Source organism: Xiphophorus couchianus, chromosome 23 (assembly GCF_001444195.1).
Source record: "Xiphophorus couchianus chromosome 23, X_couchianus-1.0, whole genome shotgun sequence".
Taxonomy (NCBI): domain Eukaryota; kingdom Metazoa; phylum Chordata; class Actinopteri; order Cyprinodontiformes; family Poeciliidae; genus Xiphophorus; species Xiphophorus couchianus.
The window spans coordinates 8,170,769-8,198,081 of record NC_040250.1 but is presented as its reverse complement, the minus strand read 5'-3'; the positions used below and the strand labels follow the sequence as shown (position 1 = coordinate 8,198,081).

At 38.4% G+C, this 27,313-nt stretch overlaps 2 protein-coding genes across 3 annotated transcripts; one reads left to right on the top strand and one right to left on the bottom strand.

The window, feature by feature from the left end:
* The first annotated feature begins 28 nt into the window (after nucleotides 1–28).
* cstf2 (cleavage stimulation factor, 3' pre-RNA, subunit 2) lies at nucleotides 29–13,707 on the top strand. 2 transcript variants are annotated; one of them, XM_028008294.1, is made up of 13 exons: nucleotides 29–269; nucleotides 472–550; nucleotides 1,689–1,858; nucleotides 1,946–2,082; nucleotides 2,317–2,436; nucleotides 2,925–3,044; nucleotides 3,869–3,980; nucleotides 6,619–6,678; nucleotides 9,635–9,734; nucleotides 10,233–10,552; nucleotides 11,188–11,312; nucleotides 12,908–12,991; nucleotides 13,060–13,707. In XM_028008294.1, exons 1-13 carry the CDS (start codon nucleotides 173–175, stop codon nucleotides 13,183–13,185), a joined length of 1,650 nt encoding a protein of 549 aa, XP_027864095.1. In that variant the 5' UTR covers nucleotides 29–172; the 3' UTR covers nucleotides 13,186–13,707. The 2 variants fall into 2 exon arrangements, with proteins under 2 accessions (XP_027864095.1, XP_027864096.1); XM_028008295.1 differs by lacking the exon at nucleotides 6,619–6,678.
* A 212-nt stretch (nucleotides 13,708–13,919) lies between these two features.
* Nucleotides 13,920–24,289, bottom strand: nox1 (NADPH oxidase 1). Its single transcript, XM_028008293.1, has 13 exons — nucleotides 24,047–24,289; nucleotides 23,815–23,910; nucleotides 23,139–23,249; nucleotides 21,383–21,467; nucleotides 20,439–20,632; nucleotides 19,469–19,662; nucleotides 19,259–19,388; nucleotides 19,082–19,174; nucleotides 17,858–18,099; nucleotides 16,743–16,905; nucleotides 15,550–15,696; nucleotides 15,329–15,453; nucleotides 13,920–14,524 (listed from the first exon to the last, which is right to left on the bottom strand). Exons 1-13 carry the CDS (start codon nucleotides 24,089–24,091, stop codon nucleotides 14,398–14,400), a joined length of 1,752 nt encoding a protein of 583 aa, XP_027864094.1. The 5' UTR covers nucleotides 24,092–24,289; the 3' UTR covers nucleotides 13,920–14,397.
* Between the last annotated feature and the right edge of the window lie 3,024 nt (nucleotides 24,290–27,313).

Below are 27,313 nucleotides of genomic sequence, written 5' to 3'. Positions count from 1 at the left end.
TCGACGTTAATAACGGAATCAATTAAAACTCTCGGGGATCGGTTAGTGAAATTTTTCAAGAGGTCGAGAGAGGTCGCGCTGCTGGTGTGTTTGAGCGTGGCGCCTCTTCTAACAACCGGATGTTGTCTCCTGCTTGACATCCTCCGGTGTTACGTTCATTCTGGTCCCCAAAATGGCGAACGTTGCTGCAGCTACCGTGGCCGCTGCGGCCGCAGCTGCCGCCGCGAACAGAGACCCAGCCGTGGATAGGTCACTACGATCAGTTTTCGGTGAGTTCAGCTTTAATAGAAGCGGTCAAAGCATGAAACAGTAAAAGAAATCAGCTAATGAATGGAGACCTCCTAGCTTACACATACGGCCATGTAGCGGAGGAACAAAACTCAACGCTAATAAGCAAATAGCTTTGTAATTTGAAATGTTAGCTTCTTTTTGTTTTTATTCAATATTCTGTCATTTGAATTCTTATTTCAGTTGGAAACATTCCATATGAAGCCACAGAAGAGCAGTTGAAAGACATATTCTCCGAAGTTGGACTTGTTGTCAGCTTCAGGTAAGTAAAGGAGAAACATTACCAGGATAAAAGTGCACATAATTGTCTCCATCAATTGTTTTTGATTAATACAAGTGCCTCTAAGTAATGTAGAATATATCAGATAAGGTAGCTGATTTTTGTAAATCAATTGAATTAAAACGTGAATTTGTAATATTGCATACAAAAATGTCATATAATGAATGCACAATCCTGGAGAACATTGTTGACCTAGCAGGAAGTTGGATGCAAGAAACAGGCACAGCCGCATCCTTAAGATGGTGGGTGAAGTATATGCTATTCAATATTTACTGTTGGGGGAGATTCAACAGGTGTGGAGTCAAACCTGAACACGGGCTACAACTCCTGCATTCCTTGGATTAAAACTATTCTGAAAAAGAAACATCACTCTGTATATCACATGTGTCAAACTCAAGGCTCAGGGGCCAAATCTGGCCCGTCGTAACTTTCTACATGGCCCTCTAGACTCCAGATTACATCAATAATTCCCTCCAGTTTTTCACAAATCCACAAAACTCACACAAAATCGACAGATTCCCATATTTTTTTTCTGATTTTACCTAAAGGTTTTCCAAACACATTTGGTTTAAGTGACTGTTGCCACAGCTTTACTTGATGTCAAGTTATATCTGTGACCGATACAGCGATTAATAAAAAGTCACCTTTAACGTCATATACTAGCTCAAATATCGTTAAAATTTCTTACAAATATTTCTAGATTAGCACAACAAAATCTGTGATTTCGATTGCAGAAAAACCACAAAAACAATCATAAAATCCTGGGTGGACTGGTCATTGGAAAAGATGTTCAATATTATTTAATTTTAAGAACCGCTTATTGAATGCTAAATTTCGCTATTTATTGATAATTTAACAATTTAATGGGTTTTATCAGTACAATCGGGCACTACCGTCCCTTTAAGAACATTCACATTTTTGATATGGCACAAAATGAAAATGAGTTTGACACCTCTGCTGTATATAATGAATCTAAATGAGGTTAAGTTTTTTTTTTAATTGAATTATTTAAACAAAAAAATCTTCTCTATGATGCCGTAGTTTATTGATATGTGTCATCCGTTGCTTCTTTTTATGGTGTAGATGTTATTGTGAGTATATGTCCCTTGTTTTTCCTCAGGTTAGTGTATGACAGAGAGACAGGAAAGCCAAAAGGATATGGCTTCTGTGAATACCAGGACCAGGAAACGGCCCTCAGCGCCATGAGGAACCTGAATGGGAGAGAGTTCAGTGGTCGGGCTCTCAGAGTCGACAATGCAGCTAGTGAAAAAAATAAAGAAGAGCTCAAAAGTAAGTTACTGCATTAGTTAAAGCAAAGGAGATGTGGTTATAATTTCTGTCTGTGTATGAAGAAACCGTTCTTCCTTCTCTGCACAGGTCTGGGGACCGGAACCCCCATCATCGAGTCTCCTTTTGGAGACAGTGTGTCGCCAGAGGAGGCTCCAGAGTCCATCAGCAGAGCTGTGGCGAGTCTTCCACCTGAGCAGATGTTTGAGTTGATGAAACAAATGAAGGTAAGTTGGTTTACTGGATCTGTGTGACTGACTGTCCAAAATGTCACAGTTAATACATAAAAAAACTGAGCTTAAATGTAGCGAGAACTCTGCTGATGTAAGTCTGTAATTGTATGAAAGTTTGACTTGGAACCTGCATCTTTGTTTACCTCCTTTTGTGTATTTTGAAGCTTCCACCCAGTGTGTACTTTTTAACCTAATGTTTTATTTGTGAAATTTGATTTCTCTCCCCAGCTGTGTGTACAAAACAGCCCCCAGGAGGCGAGGAACATGCTGCTGCAGAACCCGCAGCTGGCCTACGCTCTGCTGCAGGCGCAGGTCGTGATGCGGATCGTTGACCCGGAGATCGCTTTGGTGAGAATTATTCGTGTCAATAAGCAATAAATCAGTTAATCGCATTATAAATTAAAATGAGCTCAATAATTTCCATTCGCATGATTTGTCGTTTTTCTCTTTTCTCTCTTTCTACCAAAAACTGAAAGTCTGGTGCTTTGGTCTCAACTAGCCCCTTTTTTCTGAAGGACAATTTTGTTTACATAGACTTCACAGAAACAACAAATAATTACATTTATTTATTGTTTCTGTTTTGTTTATTTACTTTGGATATTTGAAACGCCTCCCAGTTCCAGTGTTAAATTAGAATTTAAAGTTTATTGATCTTTGAGAATGTGTTCTTGCATTATTATGCCATTCCAATTATAATACCGGAAAATGGTCTCAAAACAACAATATTATCGTTTATTGCAAAGAAAGAAAGACAAATAGGTTGTTCTTCATGGCAACATTTGGAATTGGATTTGGGTATTAAGATTTTGATGAAACTGCTTTTCATTTTTGTACAGAAAATGTTGCATCGTCAAACAGCTGTTCAGCCCCTGGTGTCCAGCAGTCAGGGTGGAGGAGCACCGCCTGTCAATCCTCCTGTTCAGCCCAATGTGCAGGTGTCTCAACCACAACCTGTGGTAAGATAAACGCCAACCCTCTCTCCAACTCCAGTCCTCACGAGTGACTATCCTGTAACTTATAAGGGCGTCTTTGCCCAAACACACTTTAATCTAATAAATGACTCATTGCCAGATCTTTGCAGAGCTAAATGAGGAAATCCAGCCATTTGATTCAGGTGTGTTAGAAAAAGGATGCTTCCAAAAGCTACATGATACTTACTCTCAAGGACTGAAGTTGGAGGCTCTGCTTCGATTTCTGGGATTCACATAAAGTAAAAACTTAAAGCAAGCTTTCACTGTCCTCAGGTGATTAAATAAATCACACATAATCACTATAAACTCTATAATTGTGTTTAATGAAGATTGAAAATGAAAGAAAAATTAATTAAGACTGAAAGCAGGCAAACGCTTTACAGGGGTAGTTTGGAGTGTGCATTTATTGCATTATTCATCATTATCATGAAAATGATCTTATAAGAAATTATTATTTTTACTATTTTTTCCACCGGTTTGTTCCACAAGAGCATCGATGAATTTAAGCAAATTTGAAAATTTGATTAAATGCAGTTACTATGTGCAGTTTAAGTCACACTCTTTAAGCAGGTGTCGTCCTGAAGAAACATATTTCAAATGGGAATGTTTATCAAGAGCAGCATCTGTGTGTTTGTTGGTATTAATGCTACACCATGCATTCACAACCATACGGATACCTAAAAAACAAGTAATAAAGTTTTTTTAATTGTAATTTTTATTGTTCTCACAATACTTCAACAAAATACAGCAGTAAAACTCTTAACTCCATATCGCCCACCATATTAATCTGAGCTTTGTCTCTTTATCAGCCGGTCATGCATGTGAATGGAGCCCCTCAGATGATGCAGCCCTCCAACATGGGCGTCCCCAACATGCCTGGACCGGGCCCTGCACCAGGACCCGGACCAATCGGACCTCCAGGTAATCGCTATTCGTTTCTTATTTTACTCACTCGAGGCCATAGTAAGGATTGCATTGCATCAATGTGGTCGAGTAAATATGCTAATAAACTAAGGTCATGCATCATTTTTGAAGCATAAAATTCAACTTTCAAGACGTAGTCTCAAAAGTATTTTCTATACTTCTCAGATTCGAATGTTAATAATACCCAGAAACATGCTGGTGATGAGATTAAAATCTTCCCACTTTCTGCTCCCCCAACCAACACATCTGACCAGCAAACACACTGAACGTTCTGGTTTGTAGTGACCGGTTTTTCTTTATATGAAAATAAAACTCAAAGAGAATCACAGAATAAAAACGTCCAATTAAAAGTTAACAAACTCGACAGCTGATTTAGGCAAAAGTAAACAAACTATCGATCACCCAAATCACGTTAAAAATATGCGAGGCTTCCTTTTTAAAACGAACAAATCTAAAACTAACATTTTAGCATCGAAAAGTGTTGCACAAATGCAGTTAAATTATCATAAATTCAGAAAGTATACAGGCTTCAAAGAAAGTATTTAATATTGTTTACATTAAATCGGTTCTTTTCCGGTTTTTGGTCAGTGAGGATTACCAAGATTATGTCTATCTGCTAAATACCAAAATAATGCACATTTTACGTTGATATTTTTTTAATCTCTCTTCAGATTTGTAAGTTTATATGAATTTCTTATGCTCGGGGTTCTTCTTCATCTGGAAATTCCTCTGTTGATGTTTTGAGATCTTGCCTCAGGTCTATTTCGACGAGTCTCCCTGCAGACGAACCTTCAGGTTTTATAAAATTGCACCCAAAGTTAAATCTGAGTTGTGAAGGCCCACATTTTAATATACTTAGATTTAGATGTCATACATAGAGCAGGTGTTGCACTGAAGCACATCCACAAGTGTGTCTATTTTTAACTTATCAGAAGCTTAGGAAGTCGTGACATCATCACCATCTGTCTCATTATTCTGCTGTTTATCAAATAAATGTAGTTTGGTTTCCAACTGACCACAAACAGGAAAGGTTATGTCTGATTTCTGAGGTTTCTCTGAGTTTCTGCGACGTGCGTTGAAATCCCTCCTGGGTTATGAAGATCAGGCGTCACATTTGGAGTTGATTTGAAATGCAGCGTGGATCTGTGCTGAGCTCGGTGGCAGCAGCGCCGGACGCCATGGAAGACAGCAGTCTGTGGTCGGAGGCAGAAATAAATCATCGGGGGACGTTTTGCATTAAATTATCTGTATAAGCAAAGCTAGAGTCACGCTCTTTTAGGTTTCCAAAGTATCGCCGTAGAAACCTGTGAGAAAATGGTTGAGATTAACACCCTGTTTTGAAGGTTGGGTTTGTAAAAAAAAAATTTAAATAAGTTACAGACTGTAGCCCTCTGAAATGAGCTCCTCCATGAATAAAAATTTTTTTAGAAGCGATAAATGATCCTACAACCTCACGAAGGTTAAAACCGATTCAATTGAATTCCCTCGATTTGGCTTTGAGAGGCTTTGCTGGAGGTGACCGATGACTCCTCAGTACTTGGAGTTCAGCCTGAAACTTTAGATTTCTATTTAGAAGACTCAGGGAAGGATTTTTTTATTTTAAAGAGTCAAGGAGCGTTTTGTTTCTGGAAAACCCGTGAAGGTAACAAACTTCCAAAGACGTCCTGAAATATGAATCTGTAAACATTTAAATGGGAAGTCGTTCAATTTAATTTTACAACAAAAAGTTCCCTTTTTTCTGACAGCACATATTTCAGAATTAGGCTGAAACAATTGGATTAATAATGATGAATCGATTTTTGAAGTAATCGTCAACTAAATTAGTAACTGATTATTTAGCAACATTTGGATTTAACATAAAAGAAAAAAATCTTCATCGGTAAAAATGTTCTACCCAGAACTCCTCTAGTGTTATAATTTTAGCTTCACCTGGCTCAAATTCTGTATGAATAAAACAAATCTTGTTTTAGGAAACTTTTTTTCCTATGAAATTATTGTTTAATTGACAAAATAAACAGTTCAACTCTGCACCGCATTGATGTCAAGTCAAGCAGAAAGGACGGAGCTTTTCACATTTTGATGTCAGAAGTATTTTTTAGTTGTAGAATTTTTGCTATAAATGATCAAATGTTTACTAAAAGAATGCCGCTATTGCATTTTAGGTTTATTTTCTAATATGAAGCATTAATTTAGTTATTTATTTGAATCTTTTAATGTTTTTCTAATATTATCTGAAAAGGGTTAATTTGTTAAATGAAAAATCTGCAGAATGTGTAATTTTGTTTATCTGATTAATCATTTAATCGTCAGAATAAGTTAGTTAGTTGCAGCTCTAGTTTGAATACTTTCTAAATCTAATTTTTGCACCGGCCGTGACTCACTGCGACCACTAGGTGTCACCAGAGCCTCTGCTAATGTTCTCAGCTGGATCAGATTCGTTTCCTCTTCATTGTGTTGCTCAATGTCAGATATGAAAATTGATTCTTTCTTTTCTGCACGTTTGACACGTTTTCATTTGAAAGTGAAGCCTCCCTGTGTTTTCTGTGTGCATGCAATGATGTGATTGGCCCCAAATTGCCGCTTCGCTGTCTTGAGTCCTGTGTCTCCTGTTCTTTTCACTTTAATGCTGGCTCAGGAAACCTACAGAATTCCCCCACAGGATCAGCCGGACCCGCCGCTCTCGAGCGGCCTCAAGGTATCACTGTCACCCCTCAGTCCCCCTGACAGCTCAGTAGACTCCGCAGGACAGACGCTGTCCACATGCAGGGCAATCTGTGGATTTCACTGTTTGATTTCCACTGTTTCTGCTTGCATGTCTGCTTCTCCCTAATGCCTTTCGCTGTCTCACTCTGCACCCTGAGAGCGATTATCAAGGCTGTTCATGAACTGAGAGTGAGAGTGCGATGATAACTGGTGCAGAAAATGCTGCGTCATGAAGGAGAGGCTGGGTATGAAAAGATACCGGGTCAGAAACTCAAGGGCTTTTGGATCAGTTTCACAATCATCCTCAACTATTTGTCTATAAAAGTAATATTATGCTTTATAATTAGGCCTGTCACGATAACAAATTTTGCTGGGGGATAAATTGTCCGAGAAGTTATTGTAATAAATGATAATATTGTTGTTTTGAGACCATTTTCCAGTAGTGTAATAAATTATCAGAGATCAATAAACTTTGAATTCTAATGAACATTTAACAGTGAAACTGGAAGGTGTTTTAAATATCCAAAGTAAATAAACAAAACACCAGAAACGACAAATAAAGTGAATTATGAAGTCACTGTTAACAAAACTGTCCTTCAGAAAAAGGTCTAATTGAGACCAAAACACCAGACTGAAGACGTTTGTCATCCAGTTTTTGGTAGGAATAGAGAAAATAGAAAACAATAAATCATGCAAACGGGAATTATTGAACTCATTCAAATAATCATACGTCTTTTGTTTTTCTTTCTGAACATGGTTCTGCGAAATGATCCAAAATGCCAACATGCTGTGATTGGCTGCTGCCAGGAAAATGTAGATTTGTTTTTAGGAAGTATGTTTTTTTTCAGATAAATGTGATTTAGTGAAGAAATTGAAGAGATTTTCTCGTCATGAAATTCTCTTATTTCTGTGTCGGAATCAGAGATTTTTTTGGCTCATTTCCTTTTGCCACTTTTTGTAAAGACCTGACCTGCTGATGTCAACTGAGCTGATCTCTCTCTCCTCTTTCTCGCTCGTTCACTTGATCTCTTGCTCCATTTTTTTGCTCACACCTCTCTCATCTATCTCTCTCTCTCTCACTGTATGTCTGTCACTGTCTATCTCTCTGTCTTTGTCTCTTTCTAGCTCAGTCTATCTCTTTATCTGTCTTTCTTTGCCTCTATCTTTCTCTCTTTGTTTCTCTGTATCTTTGCCTCTGGTATCTTTTTTGTCTCTCTATCTTTGTTTTTCTCTCTGTCTATCCTCAGGTAACCATGTGTTAAAGAGGGCAGTCAGCGTTGCCCAGCTCTGCAGTTAAATATGATTGTATTATTATTTGTAAATAAATACAGGGTGGTAGCCCAGCTGTCTGTACCGCCTTATATTTGTGCATTTAGCATTGCTAGCTAAACATTAGCCTGTCTGTACAACTGGACTCTTCTAAAGGATAAAAACAAAGCCGCTTTGTTGGAAACTGTTCAGCTTCCTGTTATTTGCTGAAACTGTTTTAAGGAGAAGTTTATAGAAGCTTCCTGCTCCTTTTTTAAACCTATTTCTGTTGCTTATAAAGCTGCAGCTTCTCCTCTCAGTTACAACTTCCACACTGAAGTGTTTAATCAGTGTGACCTGCTCCAGCTTATGCATGATGTTTAATTTTATTTTTAAAATTTCTGCCTCTCTGTCGACAGATCCAGGCCAATCAGTTTCCATGTTTGTGGTTTTTGAGACTCACTTTGCTGTTTGTCTATAAAAAATCTTTTCCTTTTGTTGAGCATTTTAATTAAAATTGGATCATTTTGAAAAACCAGAGCAGGGATGTTGCAGAGTGAAAGGGCATTAAAAATAAATAATAATAATAATAATAAAATAGTTGTTATTATTATCATAAAATATAATGATCAAGTGATAGCGATGATTGGCACATAAGGTTATCAGAGTTGGGTAGTAACTAGTTACATTTACTTGAGTGACTGTTTTAAAAAAAACAAGTATTTTTACTACGGTTTGATTGATTTTATTATAAATTGAGTAAAATTTCTGGATTTTCTACCTACTGAATGAAAAACAAACATGTTTTAACCTAAAATTCACCAGACACAGACACACACCTGCAGTTTTTGTTAAAGTTTCATCATTTTTTTATTCAAATAAACTGATTGGGAGACATTTTCTCTTGCCTGATTTCATTATTTTTGTTACTAATTTCAATTATTGTCATTTTGGTTCTTAAAATTCCAAAATTTCCACTGAGCTTTTTATTTTGGTCTGTTTGATGATGTAATTTTTTAGATATTAAATGACTGATGTTTTGATCAGTTACTCAGTTCGTGAGTAGACTTTTTACCAAATACTTTTTTCTCCTGACAAATTTCTTTGATGGCTATTTTTTACTTTTCACTTGTGTAAAACTATGTTGAAGTAGTGCTACTCACAGTTAAGTACGTTACGCTTGCACTGGATCTTCTTTAGTCTTTTGTTTTTGTCTAAATGCTTCTCTCTTTGAGAACAACGGTTCCAGACCAAAACAAAGAGCTTTTTCTTGTCCTGCACAGTTAATATTTTCCAGGATCTTACAGACGTGGTGGAGCATTTAAACATTAATCACTCTGAAAGGGGAAAACTACCGGCTGTTGTCGAACAGAAACACTCAGCCTTATTACATGTTATTTATAGGACGGCATTCGTTACATTTATGTGTGTTTGAGTTGGTCAAAGAGTGAAATCGGCCCAGATGTCTCGCAGTGGGACTTTTTGCTTTAGACTGGAGAATCCTGCAGGTCTTTCTGCCAGTCGCTGTCTGGAGCGAGCTGGTTTAACCTGACCCAAAACGGCTCGGGACTGACATTAAAGCCAACACCTTTTATAGGTGTGTGTGTCTGCCAGGAAATTCAGCCCACTCAGCGCTGCTAAAGAAAACTCATGACGTGGTTTTTGGCTTTGATTGATTTTTATTTTTTTTGTTGTTGTAGGACCGGGCGGTATCCCACCCAGAGGCCTGTTGGGCGACGGACCCAATGACCCCAGAGGAGGAACTCTGCTGTCTGTCACTGGAGAGGTCATCGACCCCAAGTAAGAAACATCAACAGCTGTTAGCAGGATTAACGCCACAGTACTGACCACTCCACTGGATAACGGCACCTCTCTGCTCCATTCCATTGTAAACTAACGAGAAGTCGTCTTTTTGTTCTGTTCATCTGGTTCTTCTGAGTCAGTCCAGCTTGTTTGGCTGGAGTAGAGACGCGAATCTCAGTGTCAAACTATTCAGTCCCGACTTTTAGGGTTCGATTCAGAAACAATCTTCAGATTTTGTTTAAATTTTAGCTACGTTCACGATTTCTGTGATCGTAGCCATACATTTGTTTTTTACGTGGTCGTTGAGATTACCAAATATATGCGACTTCCAAATGTGTGTGATCTCCTGAAAGTGTCCCGCAGTTCTGGCCAAAATCGTAATCGGCAGGTCGGGCTTTTTAAAGATCGGTGCACCGATCGCTTGTTAAAGCTATCAATCTGTAAAGCGGTGATCAATCCTAAAAATGTAAATCTGGTTGAACTGTTTGTATTTAGCCGGGGCTACATGGCCGCTCCGCCGCCTCACCAGGCTCCGCCCGTACATATACCTCAGATGGGAGGCGGGCCTCAGATGGGAGGCGGGCCTCAGATGGGAGGCGGACCACAGATGGGAGGCGGACCACAGATGGGAGGCGGACCTCAGATGGGAGGCGGACCTCAGATGGGAGGCGGACCTCAGATGGGTGGCGGACCTCAGATGGGAGGCGGGCCGCCCGAAATGAGAGGCCCTCCGATGCCTGAGCCGCGGACCATGATGGTGGACCCGCGAGGGCCGCCGATGATGGAGCCGCGGGGACCGCCGATGGAACCCAGAGGTATGAGTCGGAGAAAAACGCGTTGTGGAAGATAATTTATCAGAATTATGTTTGTTACAGAGCTAAGATCAACTCCAGCTAGCAATGAATTAACAAAACAAAATAAAAACTAATCAGAGTTATAATTTTACAGCTGTAGACTGAGCTAGATGTTCCTTAAAAAGTCTTGAAATGTCTTAAATTCATTTAAAAAATGAGTTGGCCTTAAACATGTTATTCACAGGTCTTAAATTTTGTTGTGACAGGATTATTTAATCTCATATTTTCTGTAGTTTTCATTTTTTCTCGCGGGACTTTATTGTTGCGCAAAGCTTTTTATCGCGGGCAGAATTCGTTGCTGTGTTCTGCTACTTGAGGCGGCTACGGCTACCGCTAACTAGCTGCTAATATACTCTTTTGTTGCTAAGGGTAAAGCTAGCATATTTGACTTCCATCATGGCTAAGTGAAAATGTATTGCCAGCTGGCTGGACAATGTTCATCTTTGTCATTCCCAACCAATATGATTTGTTTGTTATTGATTTTCTTTTGCATTTCTGTTACAGGTCTTAAATTTCATTCACACGGCTCTGAAAATGTCTTAGATTTGAGTTTCAGCATCATATTCTCCTAAAGCTCGTTACCTGTTTTCCTTCAGGCCGTGACCCGAGGGCGATGGACGCTCGCGGGCCAGTGGCGGGTCAGAGGGTTCCCATGGTGCCCGGGATGCAGGGCCCGGTCCCCCACGCCATGGGTCCAAACGTTCCTCCGCCTGCAAGACCGGTAACTGGGCGGAGCCTTAAATGTGTCTTCTGTTTGGTTAAAAACATCTTCCAGCTGCTGAGACTTTCTGCATGTTTTAGCCTCCAACTCCGGGATGTCCAAAGTGTGGCCCAGGGGCCATTTGCGGCCCCTAGGGTTTTTTTGTGTGGCCCCCGACTGCAGTTTGAGAGTTTTAGAAATTTGACCCACCAGCACAGACTTTTGTTTAATGATAAATTAAAATCCTTCAATGACATGATAAAAGTATTTGCCTTTTAATAACCAAACTTGAATCGTAAGTTTGAAGTTTTCTTGAAAACAAAAATATGCACACAATTTTTTTTATTATCCAGTTACTGGATTTGTTGTTGATTAAAAATGGACAAAAACTAATTTTCCAAAACAAGAAAATAGAATCTTCAAAATATGAACTTATTGGTAATTTTTCTCCTAATGAAACCTCATTTATGTTTAATCTACAATCATTCGTACGTCTTTTTCCTACAAATTTATACTGTATTTTTAAGTAATATATTGCATTTATTTTTAGCACAATAATAAAAATCACAATTAGTGGTATTATTTTCTTATCATTTCTTGCATTTCTGACATGACCATTGTGGCCCACGTAACAAAAAGTCTTTGAGAGTGATTTCTAATCGGCTCGACTTTTTAATATCTTTCTGTTTTTGTAAAATCCCATTTGTTAGTTTCTGACTGAATGCCGTTTCCCATCTTAAGCTGACTACAACAATCCACGACATTGACAAACAAATTCTTCCTGCCGCTCATGCCGCCGCCCCACAGATGCCGCCCTGTGGAGTTGCCCATATCACCCACATCAGAAACCGTCACTGACTGAACTCGTCCCTCTCGCTCCCTATTTCTTTTCTTAATTAAAACTTTCTCCTGACCTTGTCATCTTGTCGTATTAGTGTACCGAAGCTCTGTGTTTCTTTTACATTTCAGGCGTTCATTTAAGATTTACCGCGTTATGTTGACACATTAGCAGCTAAACCAATTCTAGTTATTGTCAGTGAGCATCTGTACCAGCGGTGTCAAACTCAGTTTCATTTAGGGAAAAATCTTAATGTTCTTAAAAGGCCAGTTTGCCAGAATGTATTGATAAAACCCATCAAACTGTTAACATATTAATAAACAGCTGTGATTGGATTTTGTGATTTTTCTAATCAAAATCTCAGATTTTATGAAGCCAAATTAGAAATATTTGTAAGAAATTTTGTATGTGTGCTAACGTATGATGTTAAATGTGACATTTCATTACTAGTCGAATTGATCACCGACTATAACTTGCCGTCAAGTAAGACTGAGGCAGCAGTCAATTAAAAACAATGTTTTTGACCAATTTTGAGAAGAAATTTGTAATAAAATCAGAAAAAATGTGGGGATTTGTTTTATTTCATGTGAATTTTGAGGAGTTGTGAAAAGATGGAGGGACTCATTGATGTAATTTGGAGTCTAAAGGGCCACATAAAAAGCTACGGCGGGCCAGATTTGGCCCCCGGGCCTCGAGTTTGACACACGTGATCTATAAGGTGAAGGAAAATGCAAAAGAAGTGAGGGAACTGAGCTGAGGCTGTGTTGTTGTCCTGCAGGGTCCGGGTATTTCTGGTGTCCCGCCTTCAGGAGGAGGCTTCAGTCCCGGCCAGAATCAGGTCTCCACTCAGGATCAGGAGAAGGTGGGTTCATCAACGGCGCCGCCGATGTTTCCTGCCGGCGCCGCTTAACGCCGTCCCGTCTCTTCCAGGCCGCCCTCATCATGCAGGTGCTGCAGCTGACCCCAGAGCAGATCGCCATGCTGCCGCCGGAGCAGCGGCAGAGCATCCTCATACTCAAGGAGCAGATTCAGAAAACCGCCTCCGGCGCTCCGTGATTCTCTGAGGTGGCGTTCCTCCTCGGCTTCCCGCCTGGAGCAGGAAGGAGTTTTCTGACTTTAACGATGTTTTCACTCATTCCTGCTGCAGGAGCTGCCTGCTGAAACTGGCCGCTCTGCAAAAACACAAAATATTGCCAAGTATTTTTATCTAGCTTCTAGCGAAAATGTCTCAGTGCACTTGAAATAAAAAAGAATATTTCACATTTTTCCAATAAGTGAATAACCTGCCAGTAGACCTGCTACTTTTTAATCAATATTAAGGAATTATTTGCTAAAATGGTTCTTGTCAGTTTGATCTTATTTCAAGAATGCTCTAGAAACTAGATAACAGTACTTGGTAATGTTTAGTGTTTTTGCAGTGTAGGAGATCATAACTTTGTTTTCTCTTTTTGTATGAAGAGCGTAGATTTGATCCAAATGTCTTCAGAAGATGGACACGTTTTTTGTTTCCTTCCTTTAAACCAAACTGTTGTAAAATCTCAAAACTGTTTTGTCAATAAAACTAAAGAAGTCACAAAATGCCTCCTTATTTTTAATTAAAAATATTTTAAATAAAAAATAAACTCTTACAGGAAGAAATGCCACTGTCTTTAATTTGCTACCTTGTTCCTTGTTTACCTGCCTTTGTTTCCAGTCAGGAAGAAGTGAATGTGAGATGGAAAACTTTTGTTTGGTTCCAGGAAACCACCTTCCTCAACAAGTAAGAGACATAATTGATTTGAAACACTTTGTTTCCTGTAACAGATATGTAAACTTTATTTTAATATTTACAGCTTTAAAACCACAACATATACAAAGCCTTAGCAGTCAGTAAAAAATGTAATTTTTTCTTAAAAGGAAAAGCTGTAAAGTTTTAAACATTTTCTACATTTGGGTTTGGATTTACATAGTTCAGTTCAACATTAAAATCAGCCCATTATTATCCCAAATTAGCACAACCAGCTGCGTTTTTCAAAAATACACATCAAGTTAACAAATTGGCATTTTAGCTTCACACTTCATGGTAACAATGAAACCTTTATTGGAGCTAACTTCATGATTCATGATAACAAAGCCTGAGCTTTCCAGTGGATTTAAAAGTCAAACCCACCCGGCCGGTTCTGCAGCTGGGTGTGAATCTTTAAGGTCAGTAGCGATCTGTGAATTTCCTCCCCAACCAGAACCAGCCCTCAGTAACAGCTGTTCAACAGCAGTCGTTTTGTTCTTGGCTCAGAAGTTCTCCTTGTTGAAGTAAAATTTGGTTTTGCGAGGATCCACGTCTGAGTATTTCCCGCATTTCTTCTCCAGAACTTTCCCGAGTGCCTCGGGTCCGCACAGGAACGTTCCCACCACGGACCTGCAGACGACCAAAACCAAACATCAGCGGCTGCAAATCTGTTTATTTGTTTCTTTTGTTTTTCTGTTTAATACTCAAAAATAATTTACTCCTTGTTATTTTTGGAGTTGAAGTCCAATGTGATACTTATTTAAGATGCGCTCAGTATGACAATGCATTAAAAAAGGTACATTTCTGCCAAAAAACTGAAATTTTTCTGATAAAACAAGAAATTCGAACTGTAGAATTTGGCAGGAAAAGCTGATATTGAGATTAATTTCAGAAATTCTCTAGAAAGAGTTTGAAAATCCTTGATTTTCAAAAGTTGAGAATTTGCAAGAAAAAAACCCTAAAATCTTAAGATTAATCTCAGAAGTTTTCTAGAAAAATCCATAAGATTTCTGAGTGCCACAAGTCAAAAACATTTTCAGAAAAATCTGAAATTTTGAGAATAATCTCAGGGATTTTTTTATTAAAAAACTTAAAACAGACATTTTACGATTACATTTTCTCCAAAGAAGAAGAATATTTCTGAGTTTTTCAAGTTTTTTAATTTTGAAACTCAAATTTTCTTATTTTTTGGAGAAAATTCCCGAGATTTAATCTTAAAAGTTAGTTTGTTTCAAGCTAATTTTTAACCTTTCAAGCGCAGAACTTTTCAAGTTTTTTCTAGAGCATTTCTGGGATAAATCTCAGTACTTCTGAGTTCTTTGGCAGAAATTCATCTCTTTTTTTTCCTCATCTAAAATGGCACTAATGCGCAGCACAGCAATAAAAATGTTTGTTTTTCCAAAAAGAGGACATGAAATAAAACGTCTGCTTTACGTTGGGTTCTCATTGCGGACTTGTTCGAACTCCTTGTCCCAGTTGGGTCGGCCGTAGTGAGTCTTCTGCTTGAGCCCGGTGACCACATCCGTTTCCTGATCCATGTTCACCATGATGTAATTCACCTGATGGGAGTAAAAGGAAAAAGAAAAAAGGTTTTATGGCGGCGTTCATGAGGAAATGATGACGGGTAATCTGGACTTTGGAGCGCTGACTCGTACATGGCTCTGGTCCCATCCGGTGAGAAATAGCTTGTAGGTGAGGAAATCCCCCATGCCTCTCTCCTCCATCTCATTCTCCTGCGCCTTCAGGAGGTCAGCGAACCACTCGAAGGCGTTGGTTTCCCGGCACAACCAGTAGAAATAGATCTGAGACCAGTAAACACAGCAAGGTGTGTCAGAACTATGGCACCGCAGAATTTAAAGCAGAAACATCTGTCTGCTTTAAATTCGTCTCTAAAGCTGCATTGTGTCACTTTTATTAAAAATGTTTTTTACATATTTGTTCAAACTGTCACCATGTTGTGAGACAGATAATGTAAAAAAAAAAAATCAATCTCCTCCACCTAATCCCTGAGTTACTACTTCCATCTTAAGAAATGCCAAAAACAACCTATCAGAGCCAGGAGGAGGGTCTTAGCGCTGTCATTCAACCTCATGAACACGCTGCTAAATGAGCTAATGATGGAGAAACGACTTACTGTTACAGGAAAACCGCGTATCCACTATCATTGGCAGCTATTCTAGCTAGCATTAGCATTCACAACAGACTCTGTGGGTCAAAGCGCTGATTGACAGCGCTAAGACCCGCCTCCTGGCTGTGATTGGTTGTTTCTGGTTACCACAGGGAGAAGGCAGAGAGCTCGACTTATTCACAGTTTATCTGTTTCATGCCATACTATCACGACATGGTGGCTGCAGCTCTAAATTGAATAATGTCTAACATCTTTTCCCATTCATCCGTCCATCCAGGATTTTACGATTGTTTTTTGTTTTTTTTTGCAACCAAAATCACTGATTTTGTGGAGCTACTTTACAGATATTAGCAAGAAATGTTTGCGCTGAAAACAGACAGTAAATGTGATTTTGCTTTGTTACTCCCCATATCGATTACAGATGATAATAAAAGTAGGAAGTACTGCCACCTGCAGGTGGGAGTTAGCGACACGTAAACTTGATGTTTTTGACCATTTTTGTGAAAAGTTGTAAATAAACTTACAATTACGCATTAGCATGAACCAGTGTGAGGACCTTTTGATTTTGCGTGAATTTTTGAAAAAAACTAGACTGACTGATTAATATAATTTGATTTGATTGATAAAATAATCCGTAAGCACACAGCTTTTATCTTGAAGGGCCGGATTTGGCCCCCGGGCCTTGAGTTTGTCATCGTGATGAAACGTGAGCAGGTTCACCTTTCTGGTGCGCAGTTTGGGGTCGTTGTCTTTGAACTTGTACCAGATGGACTTGAGGATGGAGGCGAAGGGAGTGACGCCGATGCCGGCGCCGACCAGCATGCTGACCTCGTAGTCGAAGACGTCCTCGCTGGCCGTCCCGAAAGGGCCGTCCACGCCCATCCTGAAGACGGACAGCAGGTCGGTTGAGAACAAATAAACGTCACAACTTACAGCGAGTTTCACTGGGGATTTCAGGAGAAACACCAACACAGAGTAGAGAAGAAGAAATGTTGCATATTCAGCCCTCTTTACTCTGAGGCGTCGAAAGGAAAGCAAGAGCAATCATTTATTCAGACTTTAATCTCAGTAGTTGAACATTAACAGCATCATGAGAACAGAGAAACTCTGCAGGCAGGTCAGAAAGTCCCGTTTATTCTTGTTTTATTATGACTTTATTACGGTATGACTTTTTTCCAGTAATATGATTATTCTCATAATATGACATTCTTATTTTGACTTTATTCTTGTACAATTTTATTAGTGTTATAAGATTTTACTGTCAGATTATGGCTTTATTGTGTGATGTTTTTATTATTTGGACTTTATTCTCGTAATTAAAAAAAACTTTTTTCATTACCGCCATACCGTATGATGGCGGTAATTAATCAAAAATGTATCCAATCAAATTAATCAAAAATTTTGACTTCATTGTTGTATGACTATTCTCGTGTTATTACAACTTTATTATTACTTTTGACTTTAGTCACGTAATATTCTAACTTTATCCTCATAGTTATATAAAACTGATTAGTTTTACCCTAATGCTCTGCCGTACTTTTATGTTTCTTTAAAGCTTCTAAAAGTGTAAAAAAAACAAAACTAATTTACATATTTATTTTATTTTTCTAATTTTTTTTAGGCAAGATGTTTACTGCCACCTTAGGCAGTTAAGAGGGAAACTAATAAATGTTTGATGGGAAAATAAAATCAAACATGCCTCACATCATTCACTTTTAATGTTTTTACAGCCTAAACTACTAACAACCAAAGCAAGATTCATAATTTCCCTCTAAATTCAATCTGTTAGATTTTTGATGGAAAACCTGACTGTTGTTCGTAATGCGAACACCTACTTGGGCCCCTGCGCTCCCTCCGGCAGCTTCTCCATGATGTCGATGAGTTTGTCCGTCCAGTCGCCGGCCGAGCGGATGTGGACGCTGAAGAAGTCCTCCTCGGGGGCAGAGGTCATGGTGAACGGGTGCCACTCCAGCTGCGAGATGGCCGGGCAGTTGAGGAAGACGTACTGGCCCACGTCCATTTTGAAGCCCTTTTTCACCAGCTGCAGCTCCAGCACTTTGGACGGCCGCATCACAATCTGCAAAAAAAACCTCTCAGTCAGAGCCGGCCCAGGGAATATGGGGGTTAAGCAGCTGCTAAGGGCCTCCACACCAGCAGGGGGCCCCCAAGATCAACACCACGCTAAGCTAGTGTGATCAAATATATTAACATTTTAAATAACATCGAATAACGCGAACTACATGTTATTACACATTGATTAACTATTTCTGTTTTATTTTTATAGTTGTTACATAAATAATACACTGCAAAAACACAAAATCTTACCAAGAATATTTGTCTAGTTTCTAGTGCAAATATCTTACTACACATGAAATAAGACGAAACAAACTTACAAGCAACTTTTCAGCAAGAAATATGAGCTTATGTTAAGCCAGTAATTCATTAACATTGATTTGAAAAAGTACCAGTTCTATGGAAGATTATTTCACAAAACATGTTCCTCATGTTGTTTGTTACATAATCTGTCAATAGAACAAGTACTTTTTAATCGATATTAAAGAATGTAAGTTAGTTTTATCTTATTTCAAGCTATGTTCACTAGAAACTAGGCAAAAATACTAAGTGACATTTTGTGTTTTTGCAGTGTAGTTTAATATTTTCCTGCTGTTGACTGTGGTCACTGTTGGGGAAAGATAATATATTAGCTTGTCGCCTTGTTTACTGTAAATGTAGTGTTTAATGTTCTTTTCAAATAGTTAAAATCATATGCATACTTAAATACCATTCTGCATTTCAGAATCCAACAAATTTGTTGTTGTTGTTTTTTTACTCTTGGAAGGTCAAAATCAATGGCAACAATAACACTGGTATGATGTAAGCTAATTACAAATTATGCTAATAAACATAGGAAAGATGAAGCATCTGGTGGTGATATGTTGGTATGGGAGGCCCCAAATGAAAATCTGTTCAGGGCCCCAAAAAGGCTTTGGCCGGCCCTGCTCTCACATCAGTCAGCAGCAAGAAAACACATGAAAATAATAATAAAACTGATGTTTTACCTTTCTGTACTGGACATTCTGCATGTAGCGAATGAAGCGCAGCAAACGCTCGCATAGATAAATAACCATTGGGCCGATCACGTACCACCAAGTCTACGGAGAAAAAGGAAGAAATGATTACGTTCTTCCTACCGGGAGGAGAATCGCACAAAGAAACTGAAGTGAGAAAACACAAACCTGAGCAGGCCCTCCTTCAAACTGAGGGATGGGACACTCAGGAATCTTTCCCCAATCCTCTGTCCGGTTGTGACAAAACAAGGGTTTGTGTTTTTTATACGAATCTTCACCCTGCCTCCTAACGATGTACCTGAAGATGAGACGGGCGGGTAAATGACAAGATAAACAACAACGCTGCAGGAGAAGAAGAACGAACAAATTCTCTCCTACCCGATTCCATGAATGACGAGACCGGCGAAGAAGATGATGAAGAGGTGGTGTGTGTACCAGAAGACCTCGAAGTAGTTGCGCCTGATGACCTCCATGGAGGACGTGATGATGAGGATGAGCGCCAGAGTGATGATGACGCCGGTGAGGCCGGCGATGGACGTGAAGACGAAGTAGGTGGGGATTTGCTGCGGATCCTGAGGCAGAGCGAGAGAACAAGAGGAAATATCTTTAATCCTATTTCAGAATATTAGACCAGCCTGATGCTTTTTGCTGAATTGAAAGCAAAAGTACAGTTTATTATGTATGACAGCATATTAGGGTTAGGGTTAGAAAATAATGGAGTACATTTTTGTCACAAAACTCAGAAATTTTCTATAAAAGAAACGAGGACATTACTAAAAGAAAAATAGAAAATATCTGAATTTGGAAAGCTGAAAATTTTCTAGAAGGACTTCAGAAATTTTGAGATTAATCTCAGAAATAAAAAAAAGTTTCTGATTTTGAACATTTTCTAGAAGAAACGGACATTTTGAGATTAATCTCAGAAATTTTTGAAAAAAAATGAAGAATGGAAATTTCTGGGTTTCAGATTTTTAACTTTTCAAACTCAGAAATGTCCATGTTTTTTTCTAGACATTTTATGAGATCAATCTCAAAATTTCTGAAATTTTGGAGCAAATTTTCAAACTCAGAAATGTACAGTAGATGTTTTTTCTAGAAAATTTCTGAGATATGAAGAAAACAAAGATATCCTCCTTTGTGATGGCAGAATCTGGTCTATTTGCTGTGGTACATAATCAAAAACACATTTAAGTTGGTGTTTCCTGTGGGAAAAGTGATTTTTCTTCTATCCTAAATGCCGCATTGATTGCATCGGTACAGATTTTATTTAATTTATCGGGAAACGTGGCATACTTTTATTTATTTGCATTGGAAATGTAAACATGGTGGGCTTCAGTGCAGGACTTACGATGTTGTTTTTGCGGATGGGGTTCAGGTAGGTGGTTTTGTGGTCTGAATCGTCTGACTCGTGTGAATCGTGTGAATCGTGTGAATCATCTGTGTCCTCCAGGTTGGACAGAGCGGTGCTGAGCTTGTCGTAAACTCCCTGTCTGCTGTTGTTCAGCCACTCCACGTTCAGCAAGTGGGCGACCGTATGAACGGCTGCGAGAGTAAACAGGAGAGAGGTCACCGCTTTGTTTCTGGTTCTGGTTCTGCAGTCTGCAGAACCACCTGCGCTCAGGAAGGATCCTAATGCTGATGAACTGCAGGTTAAACATGAACCAACAAAAAACCCAGAGGTATTTAAAATATTCTGTCCTTTTGACAAGGGACAACAAATCTCTACAGGATTTTAAGCCCTTTTTATCTGTATTATTGTAAAATTGCAAATAAATTATCCAGAAATTAAGACATTATTACTGGTCCAAGGATTTTACTTTGTCATTAGGGCTGAAACTTTCTCTGACTTTCTTTTAACTGTTTTTAAAAAATGTACTCATTCTATTTTGTCTGAAATCCGAAAATAGAAACACAACTGAGATTCTTTAATTTGAAAAACAAGCAACTTTTTATAGCATCTTCAATTTTGAAGGATCAAATTTAGGTTCAAAATTTAGTTAGCACATAGCTAACCTCTGAACAAAAATGACAGATAGCAGGAAACATGTTTAAAAAAGAGAAACGACCACAAAGAACCATTGTTTCCACTTCTATTTCCTCATATGCTTACAAGAGAAAATCAGACAGATATACATCTTGAAGCATAATTGCTCCAACATAAACACATTAAGGAATTTCATTGTTATAACAGATTTAAAATGTCAAACTAATTGTCAAAGAAATTGAGGTAAATAAATGTAAGGACCCTGTCAGAGTTGTGGGATTGGTTTAGAAATGGATGCATGAGTTCACCTGTCATCAAGGCGATCATGTACGCCACCAGCTTGTGGAAAGTCAAGTTTTTGTCCAGTTGTTTCCTCATTGTTCTGCTGCAGCGCTGAAAGAGTAACGTGGAGGGAAGCCAGGGTTAGAAACATGTTTATTTTCGTTACTCTCCGTAAAACCAGAAAGTTGCCCAACATCGGCCTCGTAATGCCACCGTTAGGAGTGGTGTTACAGTTCATTGTCCCATTTAAACCTTATCAATACTCCCTTTGTTAGGACTATGCGTGACGCTGTGTTGAAGTGGCCTACTTTATATATATCCCACTGAGAGCCATTCGAGTACAAATTAATTAAATATTGCTAGCTAGTAATATCCGACGTTTGGTGAACTTTCTCTCGTCATTTATCTACTCATCTGCATTTAATGTTTACCGGTCATTAACACGCATCTCATTTACTAATGTCGCTAATTTGGTAGAATAACAAATTTTATCGCGCTGTGTTAGACGGTTATAGTGCGATGACTGGCGACATGCTAGCTTAGGCTAAAACAGCCAGACGAATGCGGGTAACCATGGCAACCAGTGAGCGTTTAACGGCCAGCTCTTTCCGTAGGCAAGTTGCGCGCGCATCCTCTGTGTTCCCATGCAGTTATATCTGCGCACAAAAATGTCTTCCCACTGTTATGCAGATAACTTCCAATTCTTTTTGTCTCTTGATTAGCGCGGTTCGCCCTTTTTTTGGACAGTAAAACAGTAAAAAAAAATCACCAAAACACTGAATGTGTTTTATTTGACGGCAGTACAGCAGTGGTTCCGCACAAATGTGCGCAAACCTTTGCCTCTGTTCTGTTAATGTCGATAAAACACCATTTTGCTATTGCAGTGTTTCCATTAAATGTAAAATGAATTCAAAATCACACACGAATAAACTTGATCGTGTGATAAGTCATTAAAAATCATGGCAGCAACGGATGTAAACAGTTACATTTGCATTTTTATAATTCACTCATGGCACTAAGCTTGTCACCATAACAAATTTTGCTGGACGATAAATCGTCCCAGAAGTTATTGTGATAAATGATAATATTCTTATTTTGAGACCATTTTCAAGTAACATAATGCAAGAACACATTCTCAAAGATTAATAAACTTTAAATTCTAATTAATATTTAACACTGGAACTGAAAGACATTATAAATATCGAAAATAAATAAACAAACAACAATTAAAACTAATTATAACGTCTCTGTAAACAAAATTGTCCTTAAAAAAAGGGCTAAGGAGCAGACTGAAGACTTTTATCATTCGGTTTTTGATAGAAATAGAGAAAAGATAAAACAATAAATCATGCAAATGAAAATTATTGAGCTCGTTTTAATTTATCATGTGATTAATTGATTATTGCAACAGGTCTAATTGTCACCACAGATGTCAGGTTTAATGTTAAATAAAACTGTCAGAAACCTGCTTCATCAGAAGTTTAATTTTAATGAAACAAATTTACTTTGTAGTCAAATCCAGCTTTCAAATCTTTTTTAATCCCACTTCCTGTACATTTAAAAAATAATAATTTTAAAGCTCTTAATGGCCTTTCCCCACCTTATTTAACTGAACCTTTACATTTTTCCTTTTGAAGTTTTAAGTTTTCCTGCACATTAAATCAACTTTTATTACATTTTCCAAGGACAAAGCTGACATATTCACCAGATTTAATCTACTAGAGTCTTTGTCAGTAATTGTGGGTTGTGGTGTGAAATTAGGCGTGAAAAACATCGTCCTACCACGAAGGATCCTCGGAGCAGAGACAGCAGGTTCCTGCACACTGGCAGCAGGATCAGCATGCAGTTAAAGTTCAGGACGGCTGCAGGAGCTCTGGCCCAGGCCAAGGCAGACTGCAGGAGGGAAAAATGCAGTTACCTCAAATTATTCCTCAATTTAATGTGGATTATTGATGATGATGAAAAGACCGAATTCAGACCCACACACAGTTTGAACATTCATTAATCCATTAAAAATTGGCTCACGTTTTCAAAGAGAGAGCGATCTAAATGCTGTTTTTGTTACAATGAATTGACCTATGTTTTATTGAGATTGTTTTTTAATAAGTTTCAAAAGTAAAAAAAAAAGTGGGTTTTTTTTCTAGACTTTTTTTTTTTTACATTAATCAAAAAATTCTGAGATTTTTGCGGAAATGTATTCCATCTACAATGGCCGTAGTACGTAAGTTTATTTCCGAAAAGTAAAAGATAAAATGTTTCAGTCCTGCGAATCCTTCTGACAAAAAGTTTGTACACCCCATGTCTATAGCCAGGCTCTTTTTAACCATCCCTCCAAATCTCAGGTATTTCCCCCTGATTCTGCTTCTTTGGATCAGAATTGGCTTCAAAAATCCGAAGTATGCGAGGAGTTTCTGCAGCTCTGACAAGCAGCACAGCTTCGGTCGTGTTCACTACTCACCCCCAGCAAGTGGCGGGTGTAGTAAAACCTTTCTCCGTGCTCATAGGTGAAGTAAAACCAGACAAAGATGAAGATGTTCAGGCCCATCCAGACGGACTGCAAAAAACAAAGTGTTCGTTAAAACGGATCTCTTTCAGAAAGGATGCAAACTGCCCTTACGCGCAAAATCAGTGCGTAAAACTCCGCTAAAAGGTCTAATAAATCCTCAAATGAAGTTTGGATAAGGACTCACTATTATGATGGCTGAAAACCAATTGTTGACGAACCAGTTCCCCATGATGAAGGCTTCTTCTCGGCTCTCTGTGGCTCCTCATCCTCAGCCCGCTGGTTTTATAGCTCCCACCTGCAGGGACTCCTCCCTCCATCACACCCAGATGCACAGGGAAGCAAATCCTCCTCCGCAGCAGGTGAAATTACGCTGGTCAGGAAGTTCCGAGGAGGCTTGAAGAATCACATTCCTGTGTGGCTGCAGCGTAAGGCTGAATTAACCTTTACTGGATTGAGGGAGGAATGAGGAAACAAGCACCGACTCCATCCAGGAAACCTCACTCTGCTGCGGTGGCGCAGTGAACTTTTATTGTTGTGCCTCTTCATTTGTTGAAATATAAGAAAGGTTAAGTAATTCAGTTAAAACTGTGAAGCTTCTAAAGAAGTAAACTTTTCTACTACGGGAAGTTTAGTGGAAGGAAAGAGTGTGGTATAAAAAAGAGGGGATTGTGATTTCAGGATGCGGTGCAATTTTCCACATTCCTTCTAGTCACTTCCGAACGGTAAATTAAGGCCATACATTTACGCAAAAAAAAAAAAAAACGTTCTTTAGAAATTTGAGATTAAACTCAGAAAATGTCTAGAATAAAACCAAAGAAATTTCTGAGCTCCAAAAGTCAAAAATGTGCTTGAAAAAATCTCAGTAATTCTGAGATCTCAAAATTCCCCAAAAGTTTTGTTTAGCGGAAATTTACCCCTCATTTATTTTTTTTAATAAACGTACCAGAAACAACTTCTGTTTCCATACAATTTATTTTATTCCTCTAGAAATTAAAATCTCATATCTGGAGACAGAGGACAACAAAGTCCGGACTGTATCCAAGCTGCATGCCGGGAAATGCACGTCATGCTTCCCTCTGCTGATAAGCTTTATGGAGAGGCTGATTTTATTCTCCAGCGGGTTTTCTACCTGCATCAAACAACTGCTTCAACAAACTTACCTCCATAAACCCCAATTTATGAAAACATGGCGTGTCCAAAAATGACAAACATCCGACCCATTTCATTTAAGACTCTTATCACGAAAGAAACGTAAGAGTCTTAGCCCCATAGTATTGAGCTCATGTAGCATATTTTGGGTTAGCAACACAGTGAGCCAGTGGCGAAGACGAACGTTGTCAAGCCAACTGGCGATACATCTGTACTTAAACTACCGGAATGATAGGCCCAGAAAACTAGCTAGCTAGCTAGAAACAGCTAGCTAGTTAGTTCTCCTAGCTAGCTAGCTAGTTTTTCCTCCTGTTTCCACGGCAGCAACCAGAAACAATGGTTACTGGGAAGTAGCTGCTAACATACCCTTGTTAGCTAACTGCTAATATACCTTTGCTAGCTAGCAACACAGATATGAATATTTATATCTATGGCTGGCAATGGTATATTAGCAGCTAGTTAGCGGTAGCCTCAACCGCCTGGAGTAACAGAAAGCAATGCAGAAGCGACTCAAATGTTTGACTGACAAAAAAATATATATCACAAGACAAAAAGACTACATAAACAAAACTTGGCTATTACATCTTTAATGTGATGTTTTATGTGACGTCTTTTCAGCATCTTGGTCAGTTTTGCAGTTTTGAAAATGCTTATAAATGTAGTTGGCTTGGCTAAATAGTCCTGCCACCACAAAATTTAAGCCCTGTGATTAAATATATAAGGCCAACAATACTTTTTTTTATTTTTATGAATTTAAGACATCTAAAGGATGTAATTTTAGGCACATGAATTTAAGACTTTTTAAGGATGCGTGGACACCCTCATTAAAGAAACTGGCTTCCTTAACACCGTAGGAGAGCCACAGAATGCCGTGTTGCAGTAATGCAGCATTTAATGAAAAAGGAGCCCTGAAAAAAATGCATAAACTGTACATTATATGTACATATTTTAAATAAGTTGCCATTTCTGTAGTAAAAATGCTGTTTTTTAAAATTTTGTTCATTTTTGTACTTTTTCCTTCCAATTGACTTTCTATAACTATGCTTAGAAATAGGTTTAAAAACAATCAGCTTCTTTAGCATTTCTTGTATTCGCTTAATGTTTAAATCTATTTTATGGTCCTTGTTTGATGCTGTTTTAATTGATTTATTGTAGCATTTTGAGATTTCTATAAATGTAAAGTGCGTTTAAATAAGATTTATTATTAGCAACAATCATTTATGTCTTTCTCTCCATGTGGAGATTTTCAGTATCCAACATGATGGTATCGACTAACATTACATGCCTGTAATACCTTTTTAGCATTAAAAATTATGCTATTTTTATTACATTAAATGCACCTGCAAGTAAGAAAACATTTTTTTTTCACTTTATTTAATGTTCAAGTAGTAGTAGTCAAGGCACTGAACGACAAACTAGACAACTTAAAAAAATAAAAACATGCACAGTACCAAAGCATAATTACAAGCTCATTTAGTGTCCATTTCTTAATTTTACGCAATGATTAGGTTACTTCTTGATAACATCTTTGCTACAGAGGCCACACACAAATATTCACCATCCTTTTAGTTTCTCAGCAGAACATTGTGTCCAACATTTTGTGTTTTTTTCCCCCCATTTAAAGGCAGTGAGCTGTGAAGAACAGACAGCAGCCGAGAGGAAACCAGTCAAAGCTTTGTAACATTTTCTGACATCCTGCGTTCAAGTCTGATCAGTGCAGATGCAAGACATGTGCAAACGGGGGAGCTTTGAAACCCTGAGAGGAGGTAAACTGAAACTGTCCTGGGTCAGTGTTTCGGCCATTTCACTCACACACACACACACACACACACACACACACACACACACACACGCATACACACACCTGGCTCAGTGCTGCGCTTTCATCACCTGCTTTTGAGCATCGCCGAATATCTCCAAGTGTGACATTCTTTGGTGGCGTAATCATGATCTAGGAAAGTTCATACACTGCAAAAACACAAAATCTTACCAATTATTTTTGGTTCTTTTTCTACTGCAAATGTCTTATAACATGAAATAAAATAAAACTAAATTACAACAAACTTTTCAGCAAGATTTAGTAGATTGTTTTAAGTAAAAACGTTTTAAAATATTGATGAAAAGCAGATTAGTTCACTGATAACATGATAAAGATGTCTTAGTGAAATAATCTGACAGGGGAACTAGCTTTTTATCATCAATATTAAGGAATTATTTACTCAAAAAAAAATCCCATTTCTTGCTTAAAACTTTCTTGTAAGTTAGTTTAGTCTTATTTCAAGTGATTTAAGATATTTGCACT

Bases quoted from the DNA above. Each gene is read 5' to 3' on its own strand.
- nox1 (XM_028008293.1), bottom strand. From the start codon at position 24,091: ATGGGGAACTGGTTCGTCAACAATTGGTTTTCAGCCATCATAATA. The intron at 18,100-19,081 runs GTAAAACATCAG...TTTTTTTTGCAG, and splicing joins AGAATGTCCAGTACAGAAAG to ATTGTGATGCGGCCGTCCAA. The intron at 16,906-17,857 runs GTAGGTGTTCGC...GTCCGTCTTCAG, and splicing joins GAGGGAGCGCAGGGGCCCAA to GATGGGCGTGGACGGCCCTT.
- cstf2 (XM_028008294.1), top strand. From the start codon at position 173: ATGGCGAACGTTGCTGCAGCTACCGTGGCCGCTGCGGCCGCAGCTGCC. The intron at 270-471 runs GTGAGTTCAGCT...TTCTTATTTCAG, and splicing joins GTCACTACGATCAGTTTTCG to TTGGAAACATTCCATATGAA. The intron at 9,735-10,232 runs GTAAGAAACATC...GTTTGTATTTAG, and splicing joins GGAGAGGTCATCGACCCCAA to CCGGGGCTACATGGCCGCTC.